Below are 26,109 nucleotides of genomic sequence, written 5' to 3'. Positions count from 1 at the left end.
GTCTCGTTAGGCCGAGCAGCGCTCCTTCACTGGGGCCTTCTCTCTCTCTCTCTCTCTCTCTCTCTCTCTCTCTCTCTCTCTCTCTCTCTCTCTCTCTCTCTCTCTCTCTTTAATTCTGACAAAAGGCCACAGAGGAACCCAGGAACTCTCAGTGTGTGTGTGTGTGTGTGTGTGTGTGTGTGTGTGTGTGCTCCAGTCCACGTTTCTGATTGAGGAAAAAGTGAGAAGGGTTAGCTGCACGCTGGAGACTTTTTAAGCCCACACTTCTGCTGCGTAGCCTAATGTAGCACGTCTATCAGCAGGAGTGGGCGACTTTGTGGGAGGCGGTTGTTCTAGCTAGCATCGAGGGGCGCTTGCAGTGTTAGCAGTTTTGGCGCCACGGTAAATGGAGTGCGGTTATTAATAGAGTTCAGGCCCATCCATCTTCCTGTCCAGGAAACGCCAGGGCACCAAGGTGGGCTGGGTTCAGTAACAGCACTTTCATGACCGCCCACTCTCTCTCTCGCTCGCTAGTCATCAAGCTGGCTGGGGTTGTATGTTTATTGTATTTGGTAGTAGGTGTTTTCCTTCTCTTTTTCTTTTGCGCGTTTCAGCTTTTTATTTATTTATTTATTAATTCTGAGTGGGGCAGTCCCACTCATATTTTTTATTTTTTATTGACAGTACAGTATAGATTATGACAGGAAGGATGGGTGAGAGAGAGAGGAGGGATGACATGCAGGATATGTCCCCGGCCGGAATCGAACCGGGGACCCCTGCGGTTACATGGTCGACGCTTAACCCGCTACGCCACCTAAGCGCCCCCAGCTTTTTATTTCAACTTCTTTGCGGGAGATCAGTGGAAGAATTGAGTATGTTGTTGTAGGGTATGGAGGAAAGGTATGTGGCTCAGGAGGTAGAGCCGCCGTCTAATGATCGCAAGGTCGGCAGATCGGCGGTTTGAGCCCCGGCTGGCCACACGTCGAAGTGTCCTTGGGCAAGACACTGAACCCCAAATTGCTCCCAGTGAGCGGGCCGGCCGGCGCCTTGCATGGTAGCTTGCTGCCATTGGTGTGTGAATGGGTGAATGAGAGACCGTTGTAAAGCGCTTTGGATAAATGCGCTATATAAGTCAGAACATTTATATACAGTTAGAACAGGGCCTCACCACACCGACCTTTTCCGTGGTTGCAATCTTACGGAGAGAGAATTTCCACTTCTCAAACACAGATGTCTCACCTGAGTCTGTGTGACTGGCTGCTCATAACCAGGCTGACAGAGATCTAACCTGTCCTGCTCTTAAGCGTACTGGAACAGGTGCTCAGCAAGGTGCTTCTCTGCCGCCGCCCCCTACACACACACACAGACACACACTCGCACGCACACACACACACACACACACACACACACACCCCTCACCCCCTACACACAGACACACACTCGCACGCACACACACACACACACACACACACACACACACCCCTCACCCCCTACATACATACACACACACACACACCATCCCCCCCTACACACACACACACCCTTCCCCCCTACACACACACACACACACACACACACACCCTCCCCCCCTACACACATACACACACACACACACACACACACACACACACACACACCCTACATACATACATACACACACACACACACACACACACTCCCCCCTACACACACACACACACACACACCACCCCCCCCCCCCTACACACACACACACACACACACATACACACACACACGCACACACACACACACACACACACACACACACACACACACACACACACACACACCCCTTGGGAGAACCACAGGGCCTCAGCAGAATGATGTCACCTCCCACCCCCCCGGCCAGTGCCAGGCTGCCAGACAGAGACAGACGCAGAGACAGAAGCATATGCCTGATCTCCCTGATCTCCCTGCTCCTAACCTGCTGCTGCTCAGGGTGGGGCGGCCCCACCACCACCAGATGGCTGGGGGGGGAGGAGGAGGGGGAGGAGGAAGGGGAGGAGGAGGAGGAGGAGGGGGAGGAGGAGGAGGAGGAGGAGGAGGAGGAGGAGGAGGAGGGGGAGGGGAGGAGGAGGAGGAGGAGGAGGAAGAGAGGGAAGGGGAGGAGGAGGAGGAGAATCATAGTTATCTTGAATTGTAATTTGTATTCAATGAAATTTGTGAAAATGACCGGATGAAAGTTACGGTAGTCTGGTCAACAAGCAGGATTAAATGTAGGCCTGTTAGAGCCTCCGCTGGGTTACTGTTAGGGTCGGTCGCTTGCAAATGTTTGGTAGAGACTGGATTATCTAATAAGATGATGAGCCACAGGTGTGTAGACTGGGACTGTTTGGTACAGACTGGGGCGGCTGTGGCGCAGGAGGTAGAGCCGCCGTCTAATGATCGCAAGGTTGGCAGATCGGCGGTTTGAGCCCCGGATGACCACATGCCTTCTTTCTTTCATTCTCTTTTTCTTTTGTGCATTTCAGATTTTTATTTCAACTTCTTTGTGGGAGATCAGTGGAGGAATGGAGGATGTTGTTGTAGGGTATGGAGGAAAGGTATGTGGCTCAGGAGGTAGAGCTGCCGTCTAATGATCGCAAGGTTGGCAGATCGGCGGTTCGAGCCCCGGATGGCCACATGTCAAAGTGTCCTTGGGCAAGACGCTGAACCCCAAATTGCTCCCAGTGAGCGGGCCGGCGCCTTGCTTGGTAGCTTGCCGCCATTGATGTGTGTGTGAATGGGTGAATGAGAGGCCGTTGTAAAGCGCTTTGGATAAAGGGCCATTTACCATTAATGAGATGATGAGCCACAGGTGTGTAGTAATTAAAGCTCTAGTCGCAGGAGGAATCAGTAGGATCATCTCTTTCACATCTTCATCTGATTTGACAAAAGACCGTCTTATGGTAATCTTCTCCTGGATTTTGCAATTGACCCATAGAGTACTTCTTCTATCCAGAAGGCCTTCCACAAACTGCATTCAATCTTGCACCTTGTCACCTAAGTGCATAACTGTAATTTACGTATGTCTTTGAAAGCTGTTGTCTAACTTTAACACAACAGAGAGAGGGGTGAGGCCAGTGTTAAAGCTGTTGTCTAACTTTAACACAACAGAGAGAGGGGTGAGGCCAGTGTTAAAGCTGTTGTCTAACTTTAACACAGCAGAGAGAGGGTGAGGCCAGTGTTAAAGCACTCTGCTCTGCTGGGGAGTTCTGCGTTCTCGGGAGGGCTAGATGGAGCCCACCAATTTAGATGATTTAATTAGAAAGTGTAGGGAAGTTGTCTGGGAGGGACCAGGGAATCCCAGGCCTCACGTCTCCCCTCCTGGACGCCTTAACCAGCCTGCCAGAGGGATGGGTCAGCTGCTGGGGAAACAGCTACTGACCATCTTGGATTGTATTTGTCAAACATACCATGTTTCTCTGTCTCTCTCTCTGTCTCTCTCTCTGTCTCTCTCTCTCTCTGTCTCTGTCTCTCTCTCTCTCTGTCTCTCTCTCTCTCTCTTGCTCTCTCACTCTCTCTGTCTCTCTCTCTCACTCTCTCTCTCTGTCTCACTCTCTCTCTCTCTTTCACTCTCTGTCTCTCTCACTCTCTCTCTCGCTCTTCCTCTGTCTCTCTCGCTCTCTTTCTCTCTGTCTCTCTCTCTCGCTCTCCCTCTGTCTCTCTCGCTCTCTCTGTCCCTCTCTCTCTCACTCTCTCTCTCTCGGTCTCTCTCTCTCTCTCTCTCTCTCTCTCTGTCTCACTCTCTCTCGCTCTCTGTCTCTCTCTCTCTGTCTCACTCTCTCTGTCTCTCTCTCTCTCTCTCGCTCTCCCTCTGTCTCTCTCTCTCTGTCTCTCTCTCTCACTCTCTCTCTCACTCTCTCTCTCTCTCTCTCTGTCTCTCTCGCTCTCTCTCTCGGTCTCTCTCTCTCTCTCTTTCTCTCTCTCTCTCTGTCTCTCTCTCTCTCTCTCTGTCTTTTGGGGAGACCTTTAGTCATTTAGGTCTCAACAAACAGTAAGCCATCAGGAGAGACGATGGACCTCTGTAAGGTACAGTAGTCACCTCCGTTTATCTTCACAATGTCACCCTCCATTACCCCCTCAATGGAACGTTTACAAGTTCAGTGACAGTTTACGATCCCGCTGACCAAAATACATTAGATGTTACACCTGACTGTAATCCATATCCAATAAAGAATCTGGGGGCTTCTAGCGCCATAGTTGTAGACAGGTCGTGTTTGGTAGATTCTCAGTTTGCGGTTGACACCTTATTTACATGTGGTGATGTGTAGCCTCAGTGCAGCCCCTCTGCTCTGTGACCACACTCAGCCCCCGTACACACACAGATGGACTCACCTTCACAGGAGAGGAGAGGAGAGGAGAGACATGGCAGGGTGGTTAATATTCACACACATGCAAAGTGTGAGATTGCTTTTCTGGCTAAGAGGGAAAACAGATCAAATGTCCTGGGAAAAACCTATTAGTGGAGACCAGGTTGTAAGACCAGGCTGTAAGCCTCTCTATTAGTGGAGACCAGGTTGTAAGCCTCTCTATTAGTGGAGAGCAGGTTGTAAGACCAGGTTGTAAGACCAGGTTGTAAGCCTCTCTATTAGTGGAAACCAGGTTGTAAGACCAGGCTGTAAGCCTCTCTATTAGTGGAGAGCAGGTTGTAAGACCAGGCTGTAAGACCAGGTTGTAAGCCTCTCTATTAGTGGAGACCAGGCTGTAAGACCAGGCTGTAAGACCAGGTTGCAGAGCCAGATAGATCTATCTCCCTGTATTAAAAGGCAATTTCTCTGGCAAACAACAACTTGAATTTTAAACTTTTTTTCGGTGGGTGAACTCTCCTGCTCTATGGGCAAAGTGTGCTTTGAGGATTGTGAGGAATCAGGACTTGCTAAAGTTTGATTGGGGGAGGGACAACTTTGTTTATATATCAACATGTAGTTCACATTTATGTATGATGTGTATTATTCTATTTCATGTCATGATTTTTTGTTATGGTCGTGTCATATAATAATAACTTTTTTATTTGTATAGCACCTTTCCTGCAAACGTTGCAGCTCAAAGTGCTCCAATCATTATATAATCCTCATTTAATTATTTAGTCATTTAAAGGCAATATTTAAAAGATGGGTTTTTAGTCTTGACTTGAACATAAAGTATGTGCTGAGGTTGCATCTCTAATGTAAACTGGCAGGGCATTCCACAATTTGGGTGCATAAAATGAGTATGGATGTTTGGACAGCTGTCCACAATGAATCTACACAGAACCAGAAAGATATCCTTCTTTTGAGCTCGCTGCGTTCTGTGTGCAGACAGACTGACATGCGCTTCCCTCCTCCCATGTTCAGATGAGGCGTCACCCTGGTGCTGCTGCTCTCTGGACACCAGCCAGAGGGATGGTACAACACACAGCGTAGCCCGTTCCCCTGGTAGTAGAGGCCGTACAGTGTTCTCACCATGTCTCCTTTACTGCGTGAGTTTAGAATTATAAGGTTCTATCTCCGTTTAGGGTAGTTCAGAGATATTGAGCGTCAACATTTTTACATTCCATTATGTTTTGTGAGATGGAACCTTTGTATTTTATGAATTACTAACTCAAAAGTGTCAACATTTTAAAAATAACACCACACAGGCATTAATAAACACCTAATGGATCAGATTATGTAAAAAACACAATTTTGACAAAAATTGAGATATATAATTATATATTATAATTCTAACGTCACGACTGGTTCACTGTTATACAGCAGAGGAGAGAGGTGATTGATCTATCAACCCTAATCATTCCTTTTACATTTACATTTTTGGCATTTAGCGCCAAAGACGCCTTATTCCAAAGCGACTTACAATCGATACATTTGAAGTAAGTGAATCATCAATCAATCAATCAACCAGTCGTAGCAGGAAAAGTATCTCAAAAAGTAAAAAGTAGCTCAAGCCAGTGGCCATTGGCAGTTGTCGTGCTTTAATAGTAGACACTTTTGATTGTAGTGGTAGCATGTCTTCTGAGGAGTCACTATCGTTGTATTTGTGTTGTTATGGTAACAAACAGAGCTCATTGGGACGCTGTTGACACCAGTGGAGTGAACAAGAGGGACAGGATGACAGAGGGGAACTAACTGTACGTACAGTACTCTGACGTATCTGACCCACGCATGCACAACTGTCATCAGACTTTCCTATTGGGGAATGCTCTCCTTAGATACATCTACTGTAAGAATTACATAATTGTAAGTGAGGTATTTAAAACAGAAAGGCTTGTTCAATGTTGTTATAACAAATTCATGTTTCTGTTTCTGATTAAGTCGCTGCTAAAGCCCAACAGAAAGCTGTCCAGTAGCGTTTGAAATAACCCTTTTAGAATCTCCACCGGTTTGCTTCTCATGAGAACTCCGTTCAGAGTTCTGTTCTGTTTGGCAGTTCTGGGCTGATGTTTCCTGATCAATGATGCACGGGCAGTTGTAATGGGAACCTTTCAAATGTAAAATTAATTACCTGCGATCTCACGACAGTGATACTCAGCATATATTTTGTGCTTAGTTGGTATTCCCTTCTCTATGCATGCTTTAGCATGAAGCATTGTGTGTGTGTCTGTGTGTGTGTGTGTGTGTGTGCGTGCGCGCATGTGTGTGTGTGTGTGCGCGCATGTGTGTGCGTGTGTGCGTGTGTATGTGTGTGCACGTGTGTGTGTGTGTGTGTGCACGTGTGTGTGTGTGTGTGTGCGCGTGTGTGTGTGCGTGTGTGTGTGTGTGTGTGTGTGTGTGTGTGTATGGGCCGAGCGGTGGAACCTGCTGGCACATTTGTTCTAGGGGGCTTTTAGATCCACTCTGCCACGGTGTCTGGCTGTTCATATTTGTCAGATGAGATTGAATTTTCCGTCAGCTGGATGGTTTGTCATTAACGGAGAGTTTTAGTCCACTGCTTTTCCCATATCCAACGAAATCTAGAAGCAGAGGATTGTGGGAGGGGTTTCCAAACATTTGTATTTGTCAGATGTACTGTAGAGTATTGGTGATCTTACACACATACGCAGACGTACCATCATAGATCACCTAAACTGTCGCATATGAAGTAAATCAATTCCGTTATGCAGTTCAGTGACCTAATGGTGGAACATATTAATGAGTACCGGTATAAAGTGTGTAATTAAAACCTGCAGACTGTCAGATGCAGGAGGAGGACAGCTGTGACATGTTGTAAATGGTGTTAACAACGACAATGCAGCACTCGAGTTGAGGGGGGATGAGGGGGGATGGCATCCCCCCTGAAATAAAAACGGTCAAAATCATCCCCCTTCTACAACTGCCATCCCCCCTTTCCATCCCTTAAGTCATTTTATCAATGAACGTGGTATTACTGCTATTTATTTATTTATTACTGCTATACATTTAGTTTTGCGCATTTTGAGTAAAATACTGTGGGCGAGGGAGGGGGCACGCACACATGCAATGACATTTTTACCAAGTCACTGACACTGAAGTCACTGACGCTGTGGGGATGCAAAAAATGTCCCCATATGATAAAATCCACCATCCCCCCTGATTTTCTTTTACAACTTGAGTACTGCGTGTACAGGGAGCCATCAAAAGTTATTCCGAAATGTTTAAAGCTCACAATTTAAAGCAGTTTAATGAGTTTAACCATCTCTTGCCTTTGAATAGAGATGGATAAAACCATACCATTAGAGATGAGGTTATAACATTCACCTATCCTTTACTGAATAGATATACAATACAAGGAGTGGGTAAATATACACTCAGGGTAAATATGCATACTCACAACCAGGCAAACACCCTTCAACTCTTACTTACTTACTTACGCCTATCGCTCCTTTTGGAGGAGCATAGGCCGTCGACAACAGTTCGCCAGGGTCCTCTGTCCTGTGCTTTGCTTTCCAGCTGTTTCCATGTTAGTCCACTCTGTGTGATGTCTGTCTCCAAGTCCCTGCGCCAGGTGTTCTTGGGCCGGCCTCTCTTCCTTTTGCCTTGGGGGTTCCATCTAAGGGCCTGTCTGGTGGTGCTGGTGTTTGGTTTGCGTAGTGTGTGGCCGATCCATCCCCACCTTCTTCTCTTGATTTGTTCTTCCACTGGTTGTTCGCCCGTTCTCTGCCAGAGATCGTTGTTACTGATGGTATCTGGCCAGTGGATGTTCAGGATCCGCCTCAGGCATCTGTTGATGAATGACTGCACTCTAGTCATTGTGATCTTGGTTGTCCTCCACGTCTCTGATCCGTATAGGAGTACTGGCTTGATGTTGGATTTGAAGAGTCTGATCTTTGTCCGCTGACTGATTACCTTGGAGCTCCAGATGTTCTTTAGTTGGATGTATGAGGCCCTTGCCTTGCTGATTCTTGCTCTGACATCTGCCTCCGTGCCACCCTTCTTGTCTATGATGCTACCTAGGTAGGTGAAGGATTCTACTTCCTCGAGTGCTGTTCCCTCCAGGTTTACTGGGTCTTCGTTGTTTGTGTTGATCTTTAGGATTTTGGTCTTTGCTTGGTGGATGTTGAGGCCTAGTTGTGTTGAGGTGTCTGCCAGTATGTTCGTCTTCTCCTGCATCTGTTGTCGACTGTGGGATAGTAGGGCAAGGTCGTCTGCGAAGTCTAGGTCGTCCAGTTGTGTTGAGAGTGTCCACTGGATCCCGTTTCTCCTCTGTGCCATTGTGGTCTTCAATATCCAGTCAATGGCCAGGAGGAAGAGGAAGGGGGACAGTATACCGCCTTGCCTTACTCCGGTCTTCACTTGGAAGCTTCGTGTGAGCTGCCCGCTGTGTATGACTCTGCAGGTCATTCCTTCATAGGAGTTCCTCATGATGTTGACAAGCTTTTCTGGTATGCCGTAGTGTCGAAGCAATTTCCAGAGGGTGTTTCTGTGGAGACTGTCAAATGCCTTCTCGTAGTCTACAAAGTTGATGTATAATGGAGAGTTCCATTCCAATGATTGCTCAACTATGATTCGGAGGGTTGCAATCTGGTCTACACATGATCTATTGGGTCGGAAGCCTGCCTGCTGGTCTCTTAGCTGCGGATCCACCACTTTCTTTATTCGCTCGAGGAGGATTCTGTTGAAGATTTTTCCTGGCACTGATAAACGCATGATTCCTCTGTAGTTGTGGCATTGGCTGAGGTCTCCTTTCTTAGGTATTTTGACCAAGTAGCCTTCTTTCCAGTCTGTTGGCCCTTCCTCTTCCTCCCATATCTTCTCGAACAGGGGGTGTAGCATCTCTACCGAGGTGTCTATGTCTGCCTTCAGTGCCTCGGCAGGGATGTTGTCTGGTCCTGCTGCCTTACTATTCTTTAGTTGTGCAATGGCCTGTTGGATTTCCTGCTTGCTGGGCTTTCCACAGTTGATGACTAAGTCAGTCTCCGCAGGTTGAATGTCCGGGGGGTTATGTGGTGTCGGTCTATTCAGGAGTTCTTCAAAATACTCTGCCCATCCCTCTTGCTGTTGGTCCAGTCTTGTGATGGTCTTTCCTTCCTTGTTTTTGATTGGTCGTTCTGGTCTGCTGAACTTTCCGGACAGTTTCTTGGTGGTGTCATACAGTTCCTTCATGTTTCCTTTTGCTGCTGCCTCTTCTGCTTCTTTAGCCAGGTTGTCGATGTAGTTTCGCTTGTCCTTCTTGGCATTTCTTTTGACCTTTCTGTTTGCCTCAGTGTACTCTCTTTGGGCTTTTGCCTTGGTTGCCCTTGTTCGGCTGTTGTTAACGTCTGTCTTTTTCTGTCTCCTTTCTTCTATGTTGCGTAGTGTTTCTGCTGATATCCACTCTTTATGGTTTCTCTTCTTTATTCCAATCACTTCCTTACATGTTGTTATGAGGGTTTCCCTTATCCTTTCCCATTGGTCTTGCTGGTCTCCTTCGTCACTGCTTAGATCTTGCAAGGCTTGATATCTGTTCTTCAGCTTCAGTGTGAACACTTCTCTTGTCTGTGTGTCTTTTAAGAGGTGGACATTGAATTTCTGTTTCTTTGATGTTGTTTCCATCCAGTTCTTCTTCAGTTTCAACTTGAGCATAGCGCTTAGTAGGTGGTGGTCTGATGCTATGTCTGCTCCTCGCCTTACTCGCAGGTCCTGTAGTGATCTCCTGAACTTGCTGGTTATGCAGAAGTGGTCTATCTGGTTCTCGGTCACTCCATCCGGTGATACCCAGGTTGCCTTGTGGATCCTCTTATGTGGGAAGACGCTTCCTCCGATAACCAGGTTGTTCAGGGCACAGGTGTCCACAAATCTCTCTCCATTCTCATTCATTTCTCCTAGGCCATGCTTTCCCATCACTTTTTCGAAGCCTGTGTTGTCTCTGCCAATCTTTGCATTGAAGTCCCCCATGAGAATGTTGATGTCTTTTCCTTTTTGTTGATCCAGGATGCTCTGCAGTCTGTTGTAGAACTCATCCTTTTTTCCATCGTCACTGTCATTGGTTGGTGCATAGCATTGTATCACGTTCAACTTGATTTTCCTTTTCTTGGTTCTGAAGGTGGCTGTTATAATTCTTGATCCATGTGCCTCCCATCCAATCAGTGCTTTCTTTGCTGTTGTTGATAGCAAAAGGCCAACCCCCTCAGTGTGAGGGGCTTTGTCTTCTTCGTGCCCAGAGTAGAGTAGCAGCTCTCCTGTCTGCAGTCTTTGTTGTCCAGATTGTGTCCATCGTGACTCACTAATTCCTAAAAGATCTAGTTTGTACCTCTTCATTTCTGCTGCTACTTGTATGGTTTTTCCGGTCTCATACAAGGTCCTGACGTTCCATGTTCCGATTCGTATGTCTCTGGTTGACAGAAGGGGTTTCGGCTCTGTGACTTCTGTGACTTGACAGCTTTCATCACACAGCGTCATATTTCCTCTCATTGAGGATCCTTCTTCTTCCAGGGCTGAGGTCTGTTCTGTTGTCAACGTTTTTGTAACGGATTGTTTTCTACGGGATGGGGTTGTTGGCCCCACGCCCAACCCCCAACCTGGAGGACCAGGTGCTGCTTTTCGTCTGGCCCCTCCTCTGAAACCTGCCCGGCTTGGTTGAACCTGCCAGGGGTGTAAACCCCGGCCGGTATAGCTCTCAGAGTCATAGAAGCACACAAGCTGCCCCACCACGGCAAGGTATCAGCACGATGGGATGCAGACTTCAACTCACCATGATATAACTGTCCATTTCAAGAGAGAAAATCCGTAACATACTCAAAATAGTACGCAATAAGGATTTGTGTATTGGATGGATGAAACACTCAAATCAAGTCAAAGTCCACCCAGTCCATAGTCCCAATAATGTAGTTCCCAAAGGAAGTTAAATCCCCCCAAAATAGAAATGATAATCCAATAGGAGGTAAGGAGAGTCAATCAATCCAATAGGAGAGTCAATCAATCCAATAGGAGAGTCAATCAATCCAATAGGAGAGTCAATCAGTCCAATAGGAGAGTCAATCAATCCAATAGGAGAGTCAATCAATCCAATAGGAGAGTCAATCAGTCCAATAGGAGAGTCAATCAATCCAATAGGAGAGTCAATCAATCCAATAGGAGAGTCAATCAATCCAATAGGAGAGTCAATCAATCCAATAGGCGAGTCAATCAATCCAATAGGAGGTAAGGAGAGTCAATCAATCCAATAGGAGAGTCAATCAATCCAATAGGAGAGTCAATCAGCGATTCACACATGTGATCTGATGTGATCTGCTCAGTAATTCCCTTGAACCAGGTTAGTAGTCCCTTGGAACAGGTAAAACACTATCATCTACCCAACTAATTACTTTGCAAGAAAAAAAAAAACATTCTTCCTTTGTCCTCCCACTGTCTGTATCACCTGACCATTCACCTGTCTGACTATTTAAAGACACAGGTACCGTTTTTACCTTCTACACATACAGAATACCACTAGGTGGGGTACACATCACTATACATACATGTTAATTTTTGTTTCCAATGGTTGTGTTTTTGTAGCAGGGTTGCTAACTTTGGGTACCTGGCTGGAGAGATTTAGATGTTGCCAATGGGGGAGGGGGGGCGCTAGGCTACGCTACATAGCGTATTGTATTCATAACAGGAGGTATGGGGCTGGGTCTGTCTGTATTGACTTGCCGTTCGGTCCGGAGTTGGACCGAGGTCTGGACTCTGAGAAGCCCTGGGGGGTGTTCCATCAACGTCACTAAAGGAAAATCCAGGCTTATTTTGATAAGTCTCGTGAGTCAAAATAAGGTTGGATTTTTGTAGAAATCTTGTGGGATTTATCAAAGATAAGCCTGGATTGCCCTTTGTTGCAATACCCCCCTGTTCTAGAGTCTTAGTCATTGGCTTGGTTTAACCGTTATATTATATTATACTATACCAGAAAGACTGTGACCGTGATACGTTCGCCTGCTCATCTCTGTTGCTGTCGCAGTGTTTGGCCAGTGTGAGGAAGGGTGAGGCTGGAGGTGAGAGCGTGTGTCTCACACAGAAGCGTGATAGTTGGCAACCCTGTTTTATATTAAGTAAGTAAAGCTTTATTTATATAGCACCTTTCATACAAGAAATGCAGCTCAAAATGCTTTACAACAGGATAAAACATATACAAGCATAAAAAGAATATAAAAGCAGGGGAAGTATATAAAACAGTAAAAAAAGAAGGTAAAAATAAAACAATAAAAGAAGAGAAACAAATGTAAGAAATAAATAGATGTTATACTCTTTTTTATGTCTGTGGTGACCTTACAAAGAGATGGGAGAGAAGCTGCCAGCTTGATGTCCTCACGTCTTCTGACCCCAAGAATAACCACCCCCCGGGGCGGCTGTGGTGCAGGAGGTAGAGCCGGCGTCTAATGATCGCAAGGTCAGCAGATCGGCGGTTCGAACCCCCGGCTGGCCACGTGTCGAGGTGTCCTTGGGCAAGACACTGAACCCCAAATTGCTCCCAACGAGTGGGCCAGCGCCTTGCATGGTAGCTTGGTGTGTGAATGGGTGAATGAGAGGCCATTGTAAAGCGCTTTGGAATAAGGCGCTATATAAGTGCAGTCCATTCACCATTCATTCTCTCTCACTATTCTGGAGTGGTTGATATTGTGGAAGGCTAAACAGCCAAATAGAGAAAGCTTTAAGGGTGCAGGCCCAGGTCGTTTACAACGCTGGGAAACTGACTTTTCTGACTGATCAGCTCAGTAATGCTGCCGTGCTGCCAGGGACCAGATCATTGGCGGAGTAGAGTGTGTCAGACATGGCATTCACTGCGCTGTAAAAGAAGTAATAGAGATCTATCACCCGTGTTACATATAAATAATCAAATGCCAGGCCACGGCGATGGGATTTGCCTGTTGTTTAAACTTGGTGGAAAGGATTGTTTATGAATGCCAATGCCGTATATGTCTGTTAGTGATTCAAATCCCACAAGCAGTTTGGTCCTCAATTACAATTGTACAATTCAATTTCTCGCCCCTTTTTTCTCACATAATGAACTCTTCACACAGGAGTGGGGGCTTCCATATTTCCTGGAATGTTCTAAAAGGCGAGGGGCCTCATTTATTATAATAATAATAATAATAACAATAATAATAATAACAATAATAATAAACAGGAGCTTGGTCCTGAGGGTGGTTTGGTCGTCAGACCTGAGGCAACGGGAGGGGGTGTGGAGGGGGACGAGGTCGGCAAGGTAGGAGGGGGCCAGATTGTTGATGCCTACATAAACGTTGTGTAGGCAAAAAAAGAAGGCGTACGGCAATTTCTAGCAAACTTAGGGATTTATAAAAAATAAAATAAAAAACTTGAGAGGAGAATGTGTCTCCATGGACACGGCAGAACTGTTGCACAGAATTCCACTAGGGGAAACTCTTTTTTTTTTTTTTTTTTGCTTTTCTGTCGGGATTTGCCTTCATTATGTTATTATTGTGCAGTCGTCGATACAGATGAATATTAATTAGAGGCGTTTCCCCTACCATTCATAGATTATGGGCATTAAAAGGGTGGGTCAAGACGCTTGCTCACGTTCGCAACATTTCGAGTCGGCTGTGATTTATAAAGGGAGACCAGGGGGGACGTGGGACGTGTGCGTGTACCGTGTTATAAATCAGAACATTCCGGCGTGTAAGCACTTTCCGTGTTGTGTCCCTACGCCACCTTTCCATGTGACAGGTTTATAAACGAGGCCCCAGGTCTTGGCGTGTTTCACAGCAGCGAGACTCAGGTGACGTCTTTGGAGGAAGCTGCCTTATCAGTGTGAGATGCTCCAGCAAACAGAAAGTGTAATACATCTCATCTACGCTCGGCTGATAAGCCTGTTCTAATCTGTCCCTGGTGACAGAGACCAAGGAGCTGCGTTCAGTCAGTGTAACATCATATTTAGAACCAACAACCACCTGATCTGAGGACTCTTCTCAATATTTGGAGCACAACTGAGTAAGCAAGTTAACACTTGACTTGGGTGGTGTCATTTGACCCAGTGAGTAAAAAGAATGTTATATCTTTCCACTCGATCAAATTTCAGGACCCTCCTTTCATGACTTTTCCTAGATACATGTATGTGCGTTCTACCACCTCAGTATCCTTACATTTTCAAAATCACATCAGGATAAGCTAGTATAAAGCTATTTTTGCAGTTATTCTGTGTAGGAGGCAGGCTAATTTACAAGCCGTCGTTGTGTGTAAATAGCAGTTTCCCGTTCTAAAGACTAGCTAGACTAGACGAGACTAGACAAGATTAGACGGCTCTTATAGTAGGTGAAATAGGCACGGCTGTTCTAGTGTTACGTGTGGTTGTAGGATATCAGACATGGTCTGTTGGTGGGAGGTCTCTATCCGGGTCCATCTGGGATCTGAGGGATGTTGTCTGGTTGTTGTTTGAGCCGCACACTTCCCAGCTTGCCGGTATCGATCAGCGTCATGATTTAATCTGCCTCCTCCCTCCTCCCTGTCTCCCTGTCCAGCTCTGCTTCTGTCTCCCCCTCTGATGGCTATATCAACCTGCCCACATGCACCAGGGAGAGAGGGAGGAGAGGGAGAGAGGGAGAGAGGGAGGAGAGGGAGAGAGAGGGAGGAGAGGGAATGAGACATAAAAGAGGGAGAGAGAGGGAGGAGAGGGAATGAGACATAAAAGAGGAAGGAGAGAGAACGAGCAATATAGCAATACAGATGTGGAGAGGGTGAGAGGGAGGAAGAGCGTGAGAGATGGAGGAAGGGAGAGAGGGAGGGAGAGGGAGGAAGAGAGGGAGAGGGAGGAGAGGGGAGGAAGATGGTGAGAGGGAGGAAGAGCGTGAGAGATGGAGGAAGGGAGAGAGAGGGAGGAAGAGAGGGAGAGGGAGGAAGAGGGTGAGAGGGAGAGAGGGAGGAAGAGGGTGAGAGGGTGAGAGGGCGAGAGGGAGGAAGAGGGAGAAAGAGAGAGAGGAAGAAAGAGAGAGTGATGGAGATAGAGAGATGCTTAGGGCTTAATATTAGCTGGCGCGAAATGTAAGAAAGCCCAAAACACAGGCGAATTGCAGGCAAGTTGTGTCAGCGGTAACAGGTGACATTACCACAGCACAGGAGAGCTCCAGTGCTGTCTGTCACTCTGGGCTGGACTAGCGAAGCGCTGCTCTCTCAGATTTCCGTCTTTTAGAGCGCCATACTTCAATTTCCATACTCTTTATTATGTCATAACAATGTCTGCGTCTGTGCCTTTGGGGTGGCCAGTGTAGACACCACATGAGCTGAGGACACAGGCCTGTGACATGGTGGACCAGACCTGTCCTGCTGTGCTGTAGTGTCCGCTGACTCATTCTTTAACATCCTCAGGTTTGTTTGTTTATTAAGCAGGTGGCTGCTTTGCTTCGACCTCTACCACGATACTTCCCATGATGCTCTCTCAACCACAGAGACCCACAAGAGTGTTATATTATACACTCACTGTTCTGTTGAACATAAGTAATTGTGGTCTGGTGAGTTTTACAAGGCTGCTGTTGGGTTGTTACTCCTCTAGGAGCTGGGCTGCTTAAAGAGGTTCTTCACTACATTACGCCAGTGAAGAGAGTCATTTATCTTTACTACGTCTGTTTTACTACCCCCTACTACCCAGAGCTTTTTATTGTAACACATTGTGGAATTATCATATTTCTACCTCCTCTCTTCAGAGGCCAGTTTTAATGAACTATGAAATCATATGACGTGAGATGCATTCCAATGGAGGATCTGACTGCATAAAATCCCAACGCAACTCCTCCTCCTATGACTGCCACGCGAAGTCGTCCTGGCTTTAACACCATGCTGTTAATGTCTGCAGATGGATCAAAATCCATCATTTTTGCCCCCTAAACACAGCTGTTAAGCAGCGGCCATACTGGAGTCGTTCTGCTTTGGTAAATGGAGTCAATTATATTGTACACTTCTATTCCTGTATCCTTCAATCACATGATTGATTATTGACAGATCGTTAACATATTAACTCTCTTATCCCCGTGATGATGAATAGAGGAGAATTGACGTTAAGGTCTCACTAACAGTAGTGTAATTGCTCCCTGTCTCTTAGAGTTTGCCTTGTTGCCATCTTTGTGTCTCGAGGGGTAAACAGGGAATTAGCAGCTTGTGTTTGCTCAATGAAAATAAATCCCCCTGGAGTATGACAACATGTGGAGTCTGGTGGAGAGGCCTGAGGGCGGTGGCTGGTTCATGATGGCTGGTTCATCTGGGTGGTCTTTTTCTTTTTCTTTCACATTTACCAACAGGTGGATCCCTCCATCATTGCCGGTGTTTGTCGTGTATTCTTATAAGAAGTCAGGTGATCTTAATGTTATCTCATTGACTATGCAGTGAACAATACACTCATAAACTCAGTAAAAACAGCTGTTGGTAATAGTGCATTCTCATACCGTACGTAGAAACTAACGTTCTCAAGCTGCCGTACGTAGAAACTAACGTTCTCAAGCTGCCGTACGTAGAAACTAACGTCCTCAAGCTGCCGTACGTAGAAACTAACGTTCTCAAGCTGGCGTACGTAGAAACTAAGGTTCTCAAGCTGGCGTACGTAGAAACTAAGGTTCTCAAGCTGGCGTACGTAGAAACTAACGTTCCAAAGCTGGGGTACGTAGAAACTACGGTGTCCAAGCTGGCGTACGTAGAAACTAAGGTTCTCAAGCTGGCGTACGTAGAAACTACGGTTCTCAAGCTGGCGTACGTAGAAACTAACGTTCCAAAGCTGGGGTACGTAGAAACTAACGTTCTCAAGCTGGCGTACGTAGAAACTAACGTTCTCAAGCTGCCGTACGTAGAAACTAAGGTTCTCAAACTGGCGTACGTAGAAACTAACGTTCTCAAGCTGCCGTACGTAGAAACTAAGGTTCTCAAGCTGCCGTACGTAGAAACTAAGGTTCTCAAGCTGGCGTACATAGAAACTAACGTTCCAAAGCTGGCGTACGTAGAAACTAACGTTCTCAACCTGGCGTACGTAGAAACTACGGTGTCCAAGCTGGCGTACGTAGAAACGAAGGTGTCCAACCTGGCGTGCGTACGTGGAAACTAACTGCATCCTGTGAGTCTCGCTGAGGCTCCGTAGATCAGAGTCAACACCATCTGGAGCGCACAGACACCAGGCCCCGGCCAGCGCCAGAAAGATGATTGCTACCAGCGTGATTATGCCTTTATTAGATTAGCCTAGTATTGTTTACAGGCATGTGGGTCTGCGCGTGCCAAGTGTATCTAACGCCTCCCCTCTGAGAGACGGAGAGGGAGGCCCAGCGAGCATCTCAGCAGCTGCTAACAGCACCGTGATTATTACTGCCTCATGAACATGTTACTCAGGGTTGAATCTGAATAGTGGAGAAATAATGAACTCAACAGAAAGGGTTGTTATGTCACTGTTGTCAGCAGTAGGGTATTGTTGTGCAGTTCCATGTTCATATTTCATACTTGGCACACGTATGGGTATGATTTCACACACTAAATAAATAATCCCATCTAAATCCACTCCTACTCCAGGCAGGCCTAAGGACGTAACACATACACAATACATTACCCTTTGGAATAGCTGATCCACACGCCCAGTACAAAAGAAGAGATTTGGTGAGGCTGCATTCTCATGTTATGCACCCAGATTGTGGAATGCACTGGCAGTTTACATAAGGGATGCAACATCAGCACATGTTCAAATCAAGACTAAAAACCCATCTTTTTAATATTGCCTTTAAATGACTAAATAATGAAATTATGATTATATAATGATTGGAGCACTTTGAGCTGCAACGTTTGCAGGAAAAGCGCTATAGAAATAAAAGTTATTATTATTATTATCCTCAGGTCCACTTCCATGGCAAGGCAAGGCCAGGTTATTTGTGTAGCACATTTCATACAACAGGGGCAATTCAAAGTGCTTTACATACATTATTGAAAAATACAGCAAGAGGAGCATAGTAAAGAAAATAAAAATTACAATGAATAAGAAGTAAATAGAAAAAAGAAAACATTTAATAAGACAATAGATAAATGGATAAAAAATAAATTGATAGAAGTGTTTGTGTTTAATCATAACTGCTGCAAAACATGAAGGTTTTTTAGCTTAGATTTAAATATCTGTAGGGTTTGGGACTGTTTGATTTTCTTCAGGCAGTGTGGCCCACAATGCCCTGGGCCTGGATCAGAGTCAGTGCGATGGTCCACTTCTGTCTGACTGATGAAAACAAATCACAGCTTCATTCCACTACTGCTGTAGCAGCAACACATTAGCGCCCTGCTAGGGAATGATGACATGATCACCGGAGTGGCGTAGTCGGCCAACTTCCCTGTGAGCGTTGGCAGCGCGCGGGGAGGAGGGAAGGTGTGGTGGAGAGACGGCCAACTGCCAACTGCCAACTTTCCATTCCTGCTGGAGGTCTGGTGACGAGGCACGCGTCCTCCCGCCTCCCTCTGCCAGCGGACAGTAGGTAGCTCTGGGTCTGAGATAGTATCGTATTAGATCGATTATTTGTATTGCCAAGTATATTCGCATATACAGGAAATTGACTTGGTGTGGTCGGTGCATAAGACATAAAGACACAAGCAACAATATAATAAAAAGAACAACAACCATGTAATAAACACTATATAAGCAAACATAGTTTAAGACATGGGGCAGAAAGGGGCAGTAGAACAATAATTATGTAGGCTGTAAATTAGAGTATGTAAAACTAATATAGATTACATTGTCAAGTGTGTGTGTGAGAGAGAGAATGTGTGTGTGTGTGTGTGTGTGTGTGTGAGAGAGAGAGAGAGAGAGAGAGAGAGAGAGAGAGAGATATAGAGAGAGAGAGTGTGTGTGTGTGTGTGTGTGTGTGTGTGACCGACTAAAGACCCAAATAATCTGGTCAGTAGGCCTATACCAAACATCTTTCAGAATTATTTAATAAACCACCATACAGATACATATTCTAAGTACACACACATAATTATCAGCATTTTATCGAGGTGTATCTAGATGTAATCTTTGCTTTTCAACAGCTTGAAATCCTTTACTATTGTAGTGACTCCTACAGAGAGCCCTCCCCTTTACTGGCCTCTTAAAGGTGATGTTTTATCATTCCTCTCACAGATATGTCTGATTAACTGCCCTCCAAATCACAGAGTCTCAGTGTCTGTCTCTCTTAATACAGCCTCTGTTCACCCTCACTCTCCCTCCATCCCCCAAACCCAGTCTAGATGAGAACCTGGACAGCTCCTTTACGTGACTACAGTGTGAACTAGCGCCCTCTGCTGGTGATGGGAAGGAATTATCAAATTGTACAGAATAACTGTATCACAACACAGCATGAAGTTCAACAAAGAAACAAATGAATAGTGAAATGAACGAGTAGTGAGCACACAAACACAAACACAGGAACAGCGTTGCACTTAGCAACTCTGTAAACGTTTGTCAGTACTATACTGTCTTTGGTCATCTAAGCTCTGTCTGTGTCCCTCTCCCCTGTCCTGTGTGTCCCACTACTTGGGGGGTATTCCATTAACGTTGCTAAAGGAAAATCCAAGCTTATTTTGGCAAGTCTTGCAAGACTTATAAAAAATTCCAGGCTTATTTGTGATAAGTCTCGTGAGACTTTTTGTTGAGATTTTCCTTTAGTGACGTTGATGGAATACAACTCTATTCGGTTGTTAAGTCGTGACGTGTTTCCGGGTCCAAAGTTGGCTGAGGCGCTGTCTTCGAAATGCCTCAGTAATAATAATAATAAATTACATGTATATTTATATAGCGCTTTTCCAAGGCTCAAAGACACTGAAAAATATGGGGATTGTTGTATGAATAGGTCAGAATAGGTCAGAGTCTAAAAAACGATTGAACTGTCATTCTACCGCTGTAGTACACTGGTACTCTGGTGCTGGGAATTTCTGGTTTGGACCCGGAAATTGCTAAACGTCACGTTTGACGTCAGACTTAACAACCGAATACTGCTCCTTGTTTTGCACCATATTGTCACACCGTATGACAGTGTGTCACATCTCACTGCAACCTGCACAGCATTACTTGAACCTGAACCTTCCGTAATGTTGTTTACATTCTGCTGCTATCACCTATTCTAATATTGATGCTATTGTATATACATATATTGTTCACTGTTGTTTCTATCCTGCTTGCTTTTATTGATTTTGTTGTTTCTATCCTGCTTATTCTGTAATTGATTTGATGATTCTATAATGTCTAATGCACCTGAACCCAAGAATGTTACTGTTTGTACCCAGGTCTCTGACTGTGTCCCCCCCCCCCCCCCAGGTCTAACTGTCTCTCCCCTCCCCCCCCCCCCCCCCCCCCAGGTCTAACTGTCTCTGTCCCCCTCCCCCCCAGGTCTAACTGTCTCTGTCCTGTCCTGTCCCCCCCCCCCCCCCCCAGGTCTAACTGTCTCTGTCCCCCTCTCCCCCAGGTCTAACTGTCTCTGTCCCCCTCCCTCCCCAGGTCTAACTGTCTCTGTCCCCCTCCCCCAGGTCTAACTGGTTGCGGCCCTGCTGTGGGCGGCGTGTGTCCCTGTGGCAGGTGTGTCTGATGTCTGCAGGCTTCAACATGCTCCTGGTGGCCCTCCTCCTGCTGGCGGTGCTGCTCCTCACCCTGGAGCTGCTCATAGACACCAAGCTGCTGCAATGTACGTATCTACCCAGTAAACAAAGAGTCCAAAAGACGTCCTCAGGGAAGCCTGTAGTCCATAAGACATCCTAAAGACATCATCTGGACGTCCTAGAAAGACGTCATCTGAACCCACATCCCGGCTTCCCTGAGGACGTCTATTGGACTCTTTGTTTACTGGGTATCTTCACCTTTCACCTTTTTTTTAACCTGAATCCATAACATACAGTGCAGGAAGTACGGGCCGGGGGCGGCTGTGGCACAGGAAGTAGAGTAGAGGTAGTCTAATGATCGCAAGGTTGGCAGATTGGCGGTTCGAGTTTGAGCCCCGGCTGGCCACATGTCGAGGTGTCTTTGGGCAAGACACTGAGCACTCAATGAGCAGGCCGGCACCTTGCGTGGTAGCTTGGCCGCTATTGGTGTGTGAATGTGTGTGTGAACGGGTGAATGAGAGGCCGTTGTAAAGCGCTTTGGAATAAGGCGCTATATAAGTCAGTCCATTTACCAAGTAAGTATTCAAAACTACACAGCTAAAGACATTGTCACACTATCCACACAATCAATAAAAAAAAGTTATGTGCAATAAAGGGGAACGACACAGGAAAGAAGTAGCCTACTGAACACGTTGTTGTTATGGTTTCTTTAGCTGTGTAGTTTTATTGAGTTAATACCAATGTCAGGCCTGAATTTCATGTGAATAGCCGCAATGGAAATATGTTGAATTAAGAAATTGTTGATGCGCTGAATACGTATTTCCCCCACTGTATGTTATTTTCAGAATACCAAAATAATACTTGACACCAACTAAAAATGGTTTGAATTTGTTAGGATCATGTTTGTTGTTGGTTATCGTAGGGTTAAGTTAAGGGTCAGTGTATGGTTCAATAACAACATTATAACAACCCTACATCAGCATTTTCTTATCCTATCCTACACACAACTGTTTTGTGAATGATTGATTATGTAAAAAAGAGGCAATCATAGACACATGCTTGTACGTGAGAGAGAGAGAGTCCTCCCTCTCACCCTCATCCCTCCCTGTCGTTAAAACCCTAAAACCGTCTCTTGGAAGCGTCGGGGAACAGCGAATGACTAAGATATAGAGAGGTGAGATGAACTAGCTTGGTCTCCCTGGCATTGGGCAGACGTCCTCATCTATTACGGGCAGCGGGCCAGGAGACGGGGCTGTGATGATGGGCGCGTCGCGCTCCGGGGACTACAGGACAGCCGTCACCCCTGATGGATGACGCTCCGCCCTGGCTGTGAGTCAGAGCCCTGCCAGTCCTGAGAGATGGATGGAGGGATGGGCAGGAGGGCAGGAGAGACAGATTAGTGGAGCGAGAGATGGAGAGATACAGGTTGGCACGGGGATTAATAGACAGAGATATGGGGGAGGGAGAGATGGGCTGATGATGGACAGATCCAGGGAGGAGGAGGAGGAGGAGGAGGAGGAGGAGGAGGAGGAGGAGGAGGAGGAGGAGGAAAGAGCCATGAGGCTACACGCACGGTGAGGCTACACGCACAGTACTGGGGTGGCTGTGGCACAGGAGGTAGAGCTGCCGTCTAATGATCGCAAGGTTGGCAGATCGGCGGTTCGAGCCCCGGCTGGCCACATGTCAAAGTGTCCTTGAGCAAGTCACTTAACCCCAAATTGCTCCCAGTGAGCGGGCCGGCGCCTTGCATGGTAGCTTGCCGCTATTGGTGTGTGAATGTGTGTGTGAATGGGTGAATGAGAGGCTGTTGTAAAGCGCTTTGGAATAAGGCGCTATATAAGTTTACCATTTACCATTTAGTACTGAAAGACTAGACACTGACTGGTAGTTAGTGTTGTGTTAGCAATGCTGGGAGGAGGCGGAGCCACGCGTACTGATGCAAACTGGTTGTCAGGGGCGACATGAGTGCAAAGAATAGTGAATAGCTGCTATGTAGGCCATAAAGCCTGCTTAGGGAGTTGTGTTTACCCCCCCGCACAACCGTCTCTATGATCTTCTGTGTTTATTTAGTCCCTACAACGTCTTATACACACGGGTAATGTTTGATATCTAAATCTGAATAGCTTTTTCTATGTTACAGTACCAGTCAAAAGTTTGGACACACTTCAAATAAAACACATTCAATTGAATGGGGAAGTGTGCATTCAGACTCGTGACTGGTATCTCTGTATCTGTTTGTGTTGTTTCTACCCAGTCGCCAACGCGTTCCAGTTCGCCAGCATCATCCACTGGATCAGCCTTATCATCCTGTCCCTGTTCTTCTCTGAGGTGAGATCATCATCCACTACCTCAGTGTTGTGGATTTAATTGATTCTTAATAGATTGAGTAGAACTTATAAAGCACAAAGAGCTTAAATCAATTCACTCAAAAGAGGCCTTTTATTAAGCAAAGTTACAGCAGAGAAAATAGCAGTCAAAAGAGCCCCCTCCTGCGAGAGGAACACATATTTATAGTGGTCATGAGATCACCGTTCTTGGGAACCAATCATATTATACAAATCTGTGATTGCACAAGTTAAGGGCAGTACTGTCCACAGGCAGAATTATTCACTGCGCCACAGTTGTTGGCACATCTCTTACAGGAAGGGAAGGCCTTCTTTTAGTGCTAGATTCCCCAGAATGTAGAGAGACTTCAATTCAGTATAAAATGATATAAAACTACAACATCAGCCTTATCCTCCTGTCCCTGTTCTTCTCTGAGGTGAGGGCGGCCGGTCTCAAGTTTCCGATGTTGTTGCTGCTGACAGCCACAGTCAACCGCAGTGATCTAGCGTTAAGCATTAATCACCACGAACAGACAGGAGTCATAATTAAAGATGTGGCTAATGAGGGGTGAGGTGGGGTTACAGTGATATGATCCAGCCAACGCCACCACCCTCCCTGACACTGTAGAGGACGGTGTCAGATGGAGGTCTGCTGGATGGACCTACCCTGTCACCCCATCTGACCCCTGTCACCCCATCTGACCCCTGGCCAGTAATCGCAGAGCACTCAGTTGACCTATCGCTAAGCCACGCCCCCTTTGAAAACTCAGACAAACAAACAACGCTTCACTGACAGTGACTGACTGACCGACTGTGACTGAATGACATTCAATGACTCAAAATGGCGGGAGTTGGCAGATTTCTGATTTACCACAGCAAGTAATATATATATTTTTTTTTTTAAAGATTACAAGAATATTTAGTCTAGAAGCTTTTCACCATCAGATATTAGCAAGTTGTTTGTCCGAGTTCTCTGCCTGTCGTGACTTTTGCTGTGATATGATTGGACAATTTCTATTTTGGGGCGTGGCTTAGTGATAGGTCCAAAAGAAGAAGAAAAACAAATGCTTCACTGTCCTATTACTAATGCAGCGCAAAGACACAGTAACTTTATCAGTCTTTCCTGTCTATATTTAAATGACTCATGAGAAAGTGTTGAAAGGCTGTTGAAACCTCAGGAAAGTGAGAACATTACACATGGCGTGTGAGAGAGGCTGTATTTAGCATAGCTCCTCTGGGCTCCTGATAGACAGTGTGTGTGTGTGTGTGTGTGTGTGTGTGTGTGTGTGTGTGTGTGTGTGTGTGTGTGTGTGTGTGTGTGTGTGTGTGTGTGTGTGTGTGTGTGTGTGTGTGTGTGTGTGTGTGTGTGTGTGTGTGTGTGTGTGTGTGTGTGTGTGTGTGTGTGTGTGTGTGTGTGTGTGTGTGTGTGTGTGTGTGTACGGGCCTACAGTACATCTGTCTTCTCTCTCACACAGACGGTGTTGAGGATCGTGGTTCTTGGGATCTGGGATTACATCGAGAACAAAGTGGAGGTAAGAGTCCTGCAGCGCCATGGAGGAGAGAACGTGTTGAGATGACTTTTTCAGAAGTTGCATCATTGAAGAAAAAAACAACAACATTGGTGATAAGATTCGATTCAACTTTATTGTCATCGCAGAGTACAGAGTACTATACAACGAAATGCAACCAAAAGTGCAAATAGTGATATAAGGGCATGATATAAATAGAACAAGAATGGTAGTGATAGGTACAGTATGTGCAGAGACTAGTGTTGTAAACATCATGTTGCCTCATCTCTATATAAATAGAACAAGAATAGTTATGCAATATACAGTATGTGCAGAGGTATTGTTGTAAACATCAGTATAGTTAGAGTATACAGTTATGAGTTAGCTACTGCTTAGCAGTTTGTTTTAATCAGTGAAGTAGTTTACCACGCTGGAGTTACAGTGTTAGCTAGCTACTAGCCCTGACTCGTTCCCATAGCAACACAGCTCTTAAGTCAAGCTTAGCCAGTGGGGAAGGTGGCTAACTTTCTAACCTCAAAATGAGTCAGTCTTAATTTTTATGCAACAGGCAGTCTTAATTAGACTGGTCTAACCTGAGAATATAAAACTAGTCTAAGGCTTAGACCAGTCTTACTCTATGTTTATGAGAATATAAGACTAGTCTAAGGCTTAGACCAGTCTTTCTCTATGTTTATGAGAATATAAGACTAGTCTAAGGCTTAGACCAGTCTTACTCTATGTTTATGAGAATATAAGACTAGTCTAAGGCTTAGACCAGTCTTACTCTATGGGCCAGTTTCACAGACAAGGCTTAAGCCTAATCCTGGACTAAAAAGCATCTTCAATGGAGATTTTACATTGAAAGTGTGATTTAGTCCAGGACTAGGCTTAAGCCTTGTCTGTGAAACCGGCCCTATGTTTATGAGAATATAAGACTAGTCTAAGGCTCAGACCAGTCTTAATCTATGTTTATGAGAATATAAGACTAGTCTAAGGCTTAGACCAGTCTTACTCTATGTTTATGAGAATATAAGACTAGTCTAAGGCTTAGACCAGTCTTTCTCTATGTTTATGAGAATATAAGACTAGTCTAAGGCTTAGACCAGTCTTACTCTATGTTTATGAGAATATAAGACTAGTCTAAGGCTTAGACCAGTCTTACTCTATGGGCCAGTTTCACAGACAAGGCTTAAGCCTAATCCTGGACTAAAAAGCATCTTCAATGGAGATTTTACATTGAAAGTGTGATTTAGTCCAGGACTAGGCTTAAGCCTTGTCTGTGAAACCGGCCCTATGTTTATGAGAATATAAGACTAGTCTAAGGCTCAGACCAGTCTTAATCTATGTTTATGAGAATATAAGACTAGTCTAAGGCTTAGA

At 45.7% G+C, this 26,109-nt stretch overlaps 1 protein-coding gene across 1 annotated transcript in view; it reads left to right on the top strand.

Annotated features, from left to right (window-relative positions):
* LOC308154880 (transmembrane protein 266-like) overlaps positions 1-26,109 on the top strand; it is a gene marked incomplete at both ends in the record, with an annotated part of 41,812 nt that overhangs the window by 3,752 nt on the left and 11,951 nt on the right. The window contains 3 exons of the mRNA XM_080528098.1: positions 20,829-20,983; positions 23,152-23,225; positions 24,697-24,753. Coding sequence (XP_080384224.1) covers positions 20,829-20,983; positions 23,152-23,225; positions 24,697-24,753 — 286 coding nt within the window. The remainder of the gene's footprint in view (positions 1-20,828; positions 20,984-23,151; positions 23,226-24,696; positions 24,754-26,109) is intronic.

Source organism: Nansenia antarctica, assembly GCF_963989245.1.
Source record: "Nansenia antarctica genome assembly, chromosome: 4".
NCBI classification, from domain to species: Eukaryota; Metazoa; Chordata; class Actinopteri; order Argentiniformes; family Microstomatidae; genus Nansenia; species Nansenia antarctica.
The sequence above is the reverse complement of the archived record's forward strand: the minus strand, read 5'-3'. Positions and strand labels throughout refer to the sequence as shown.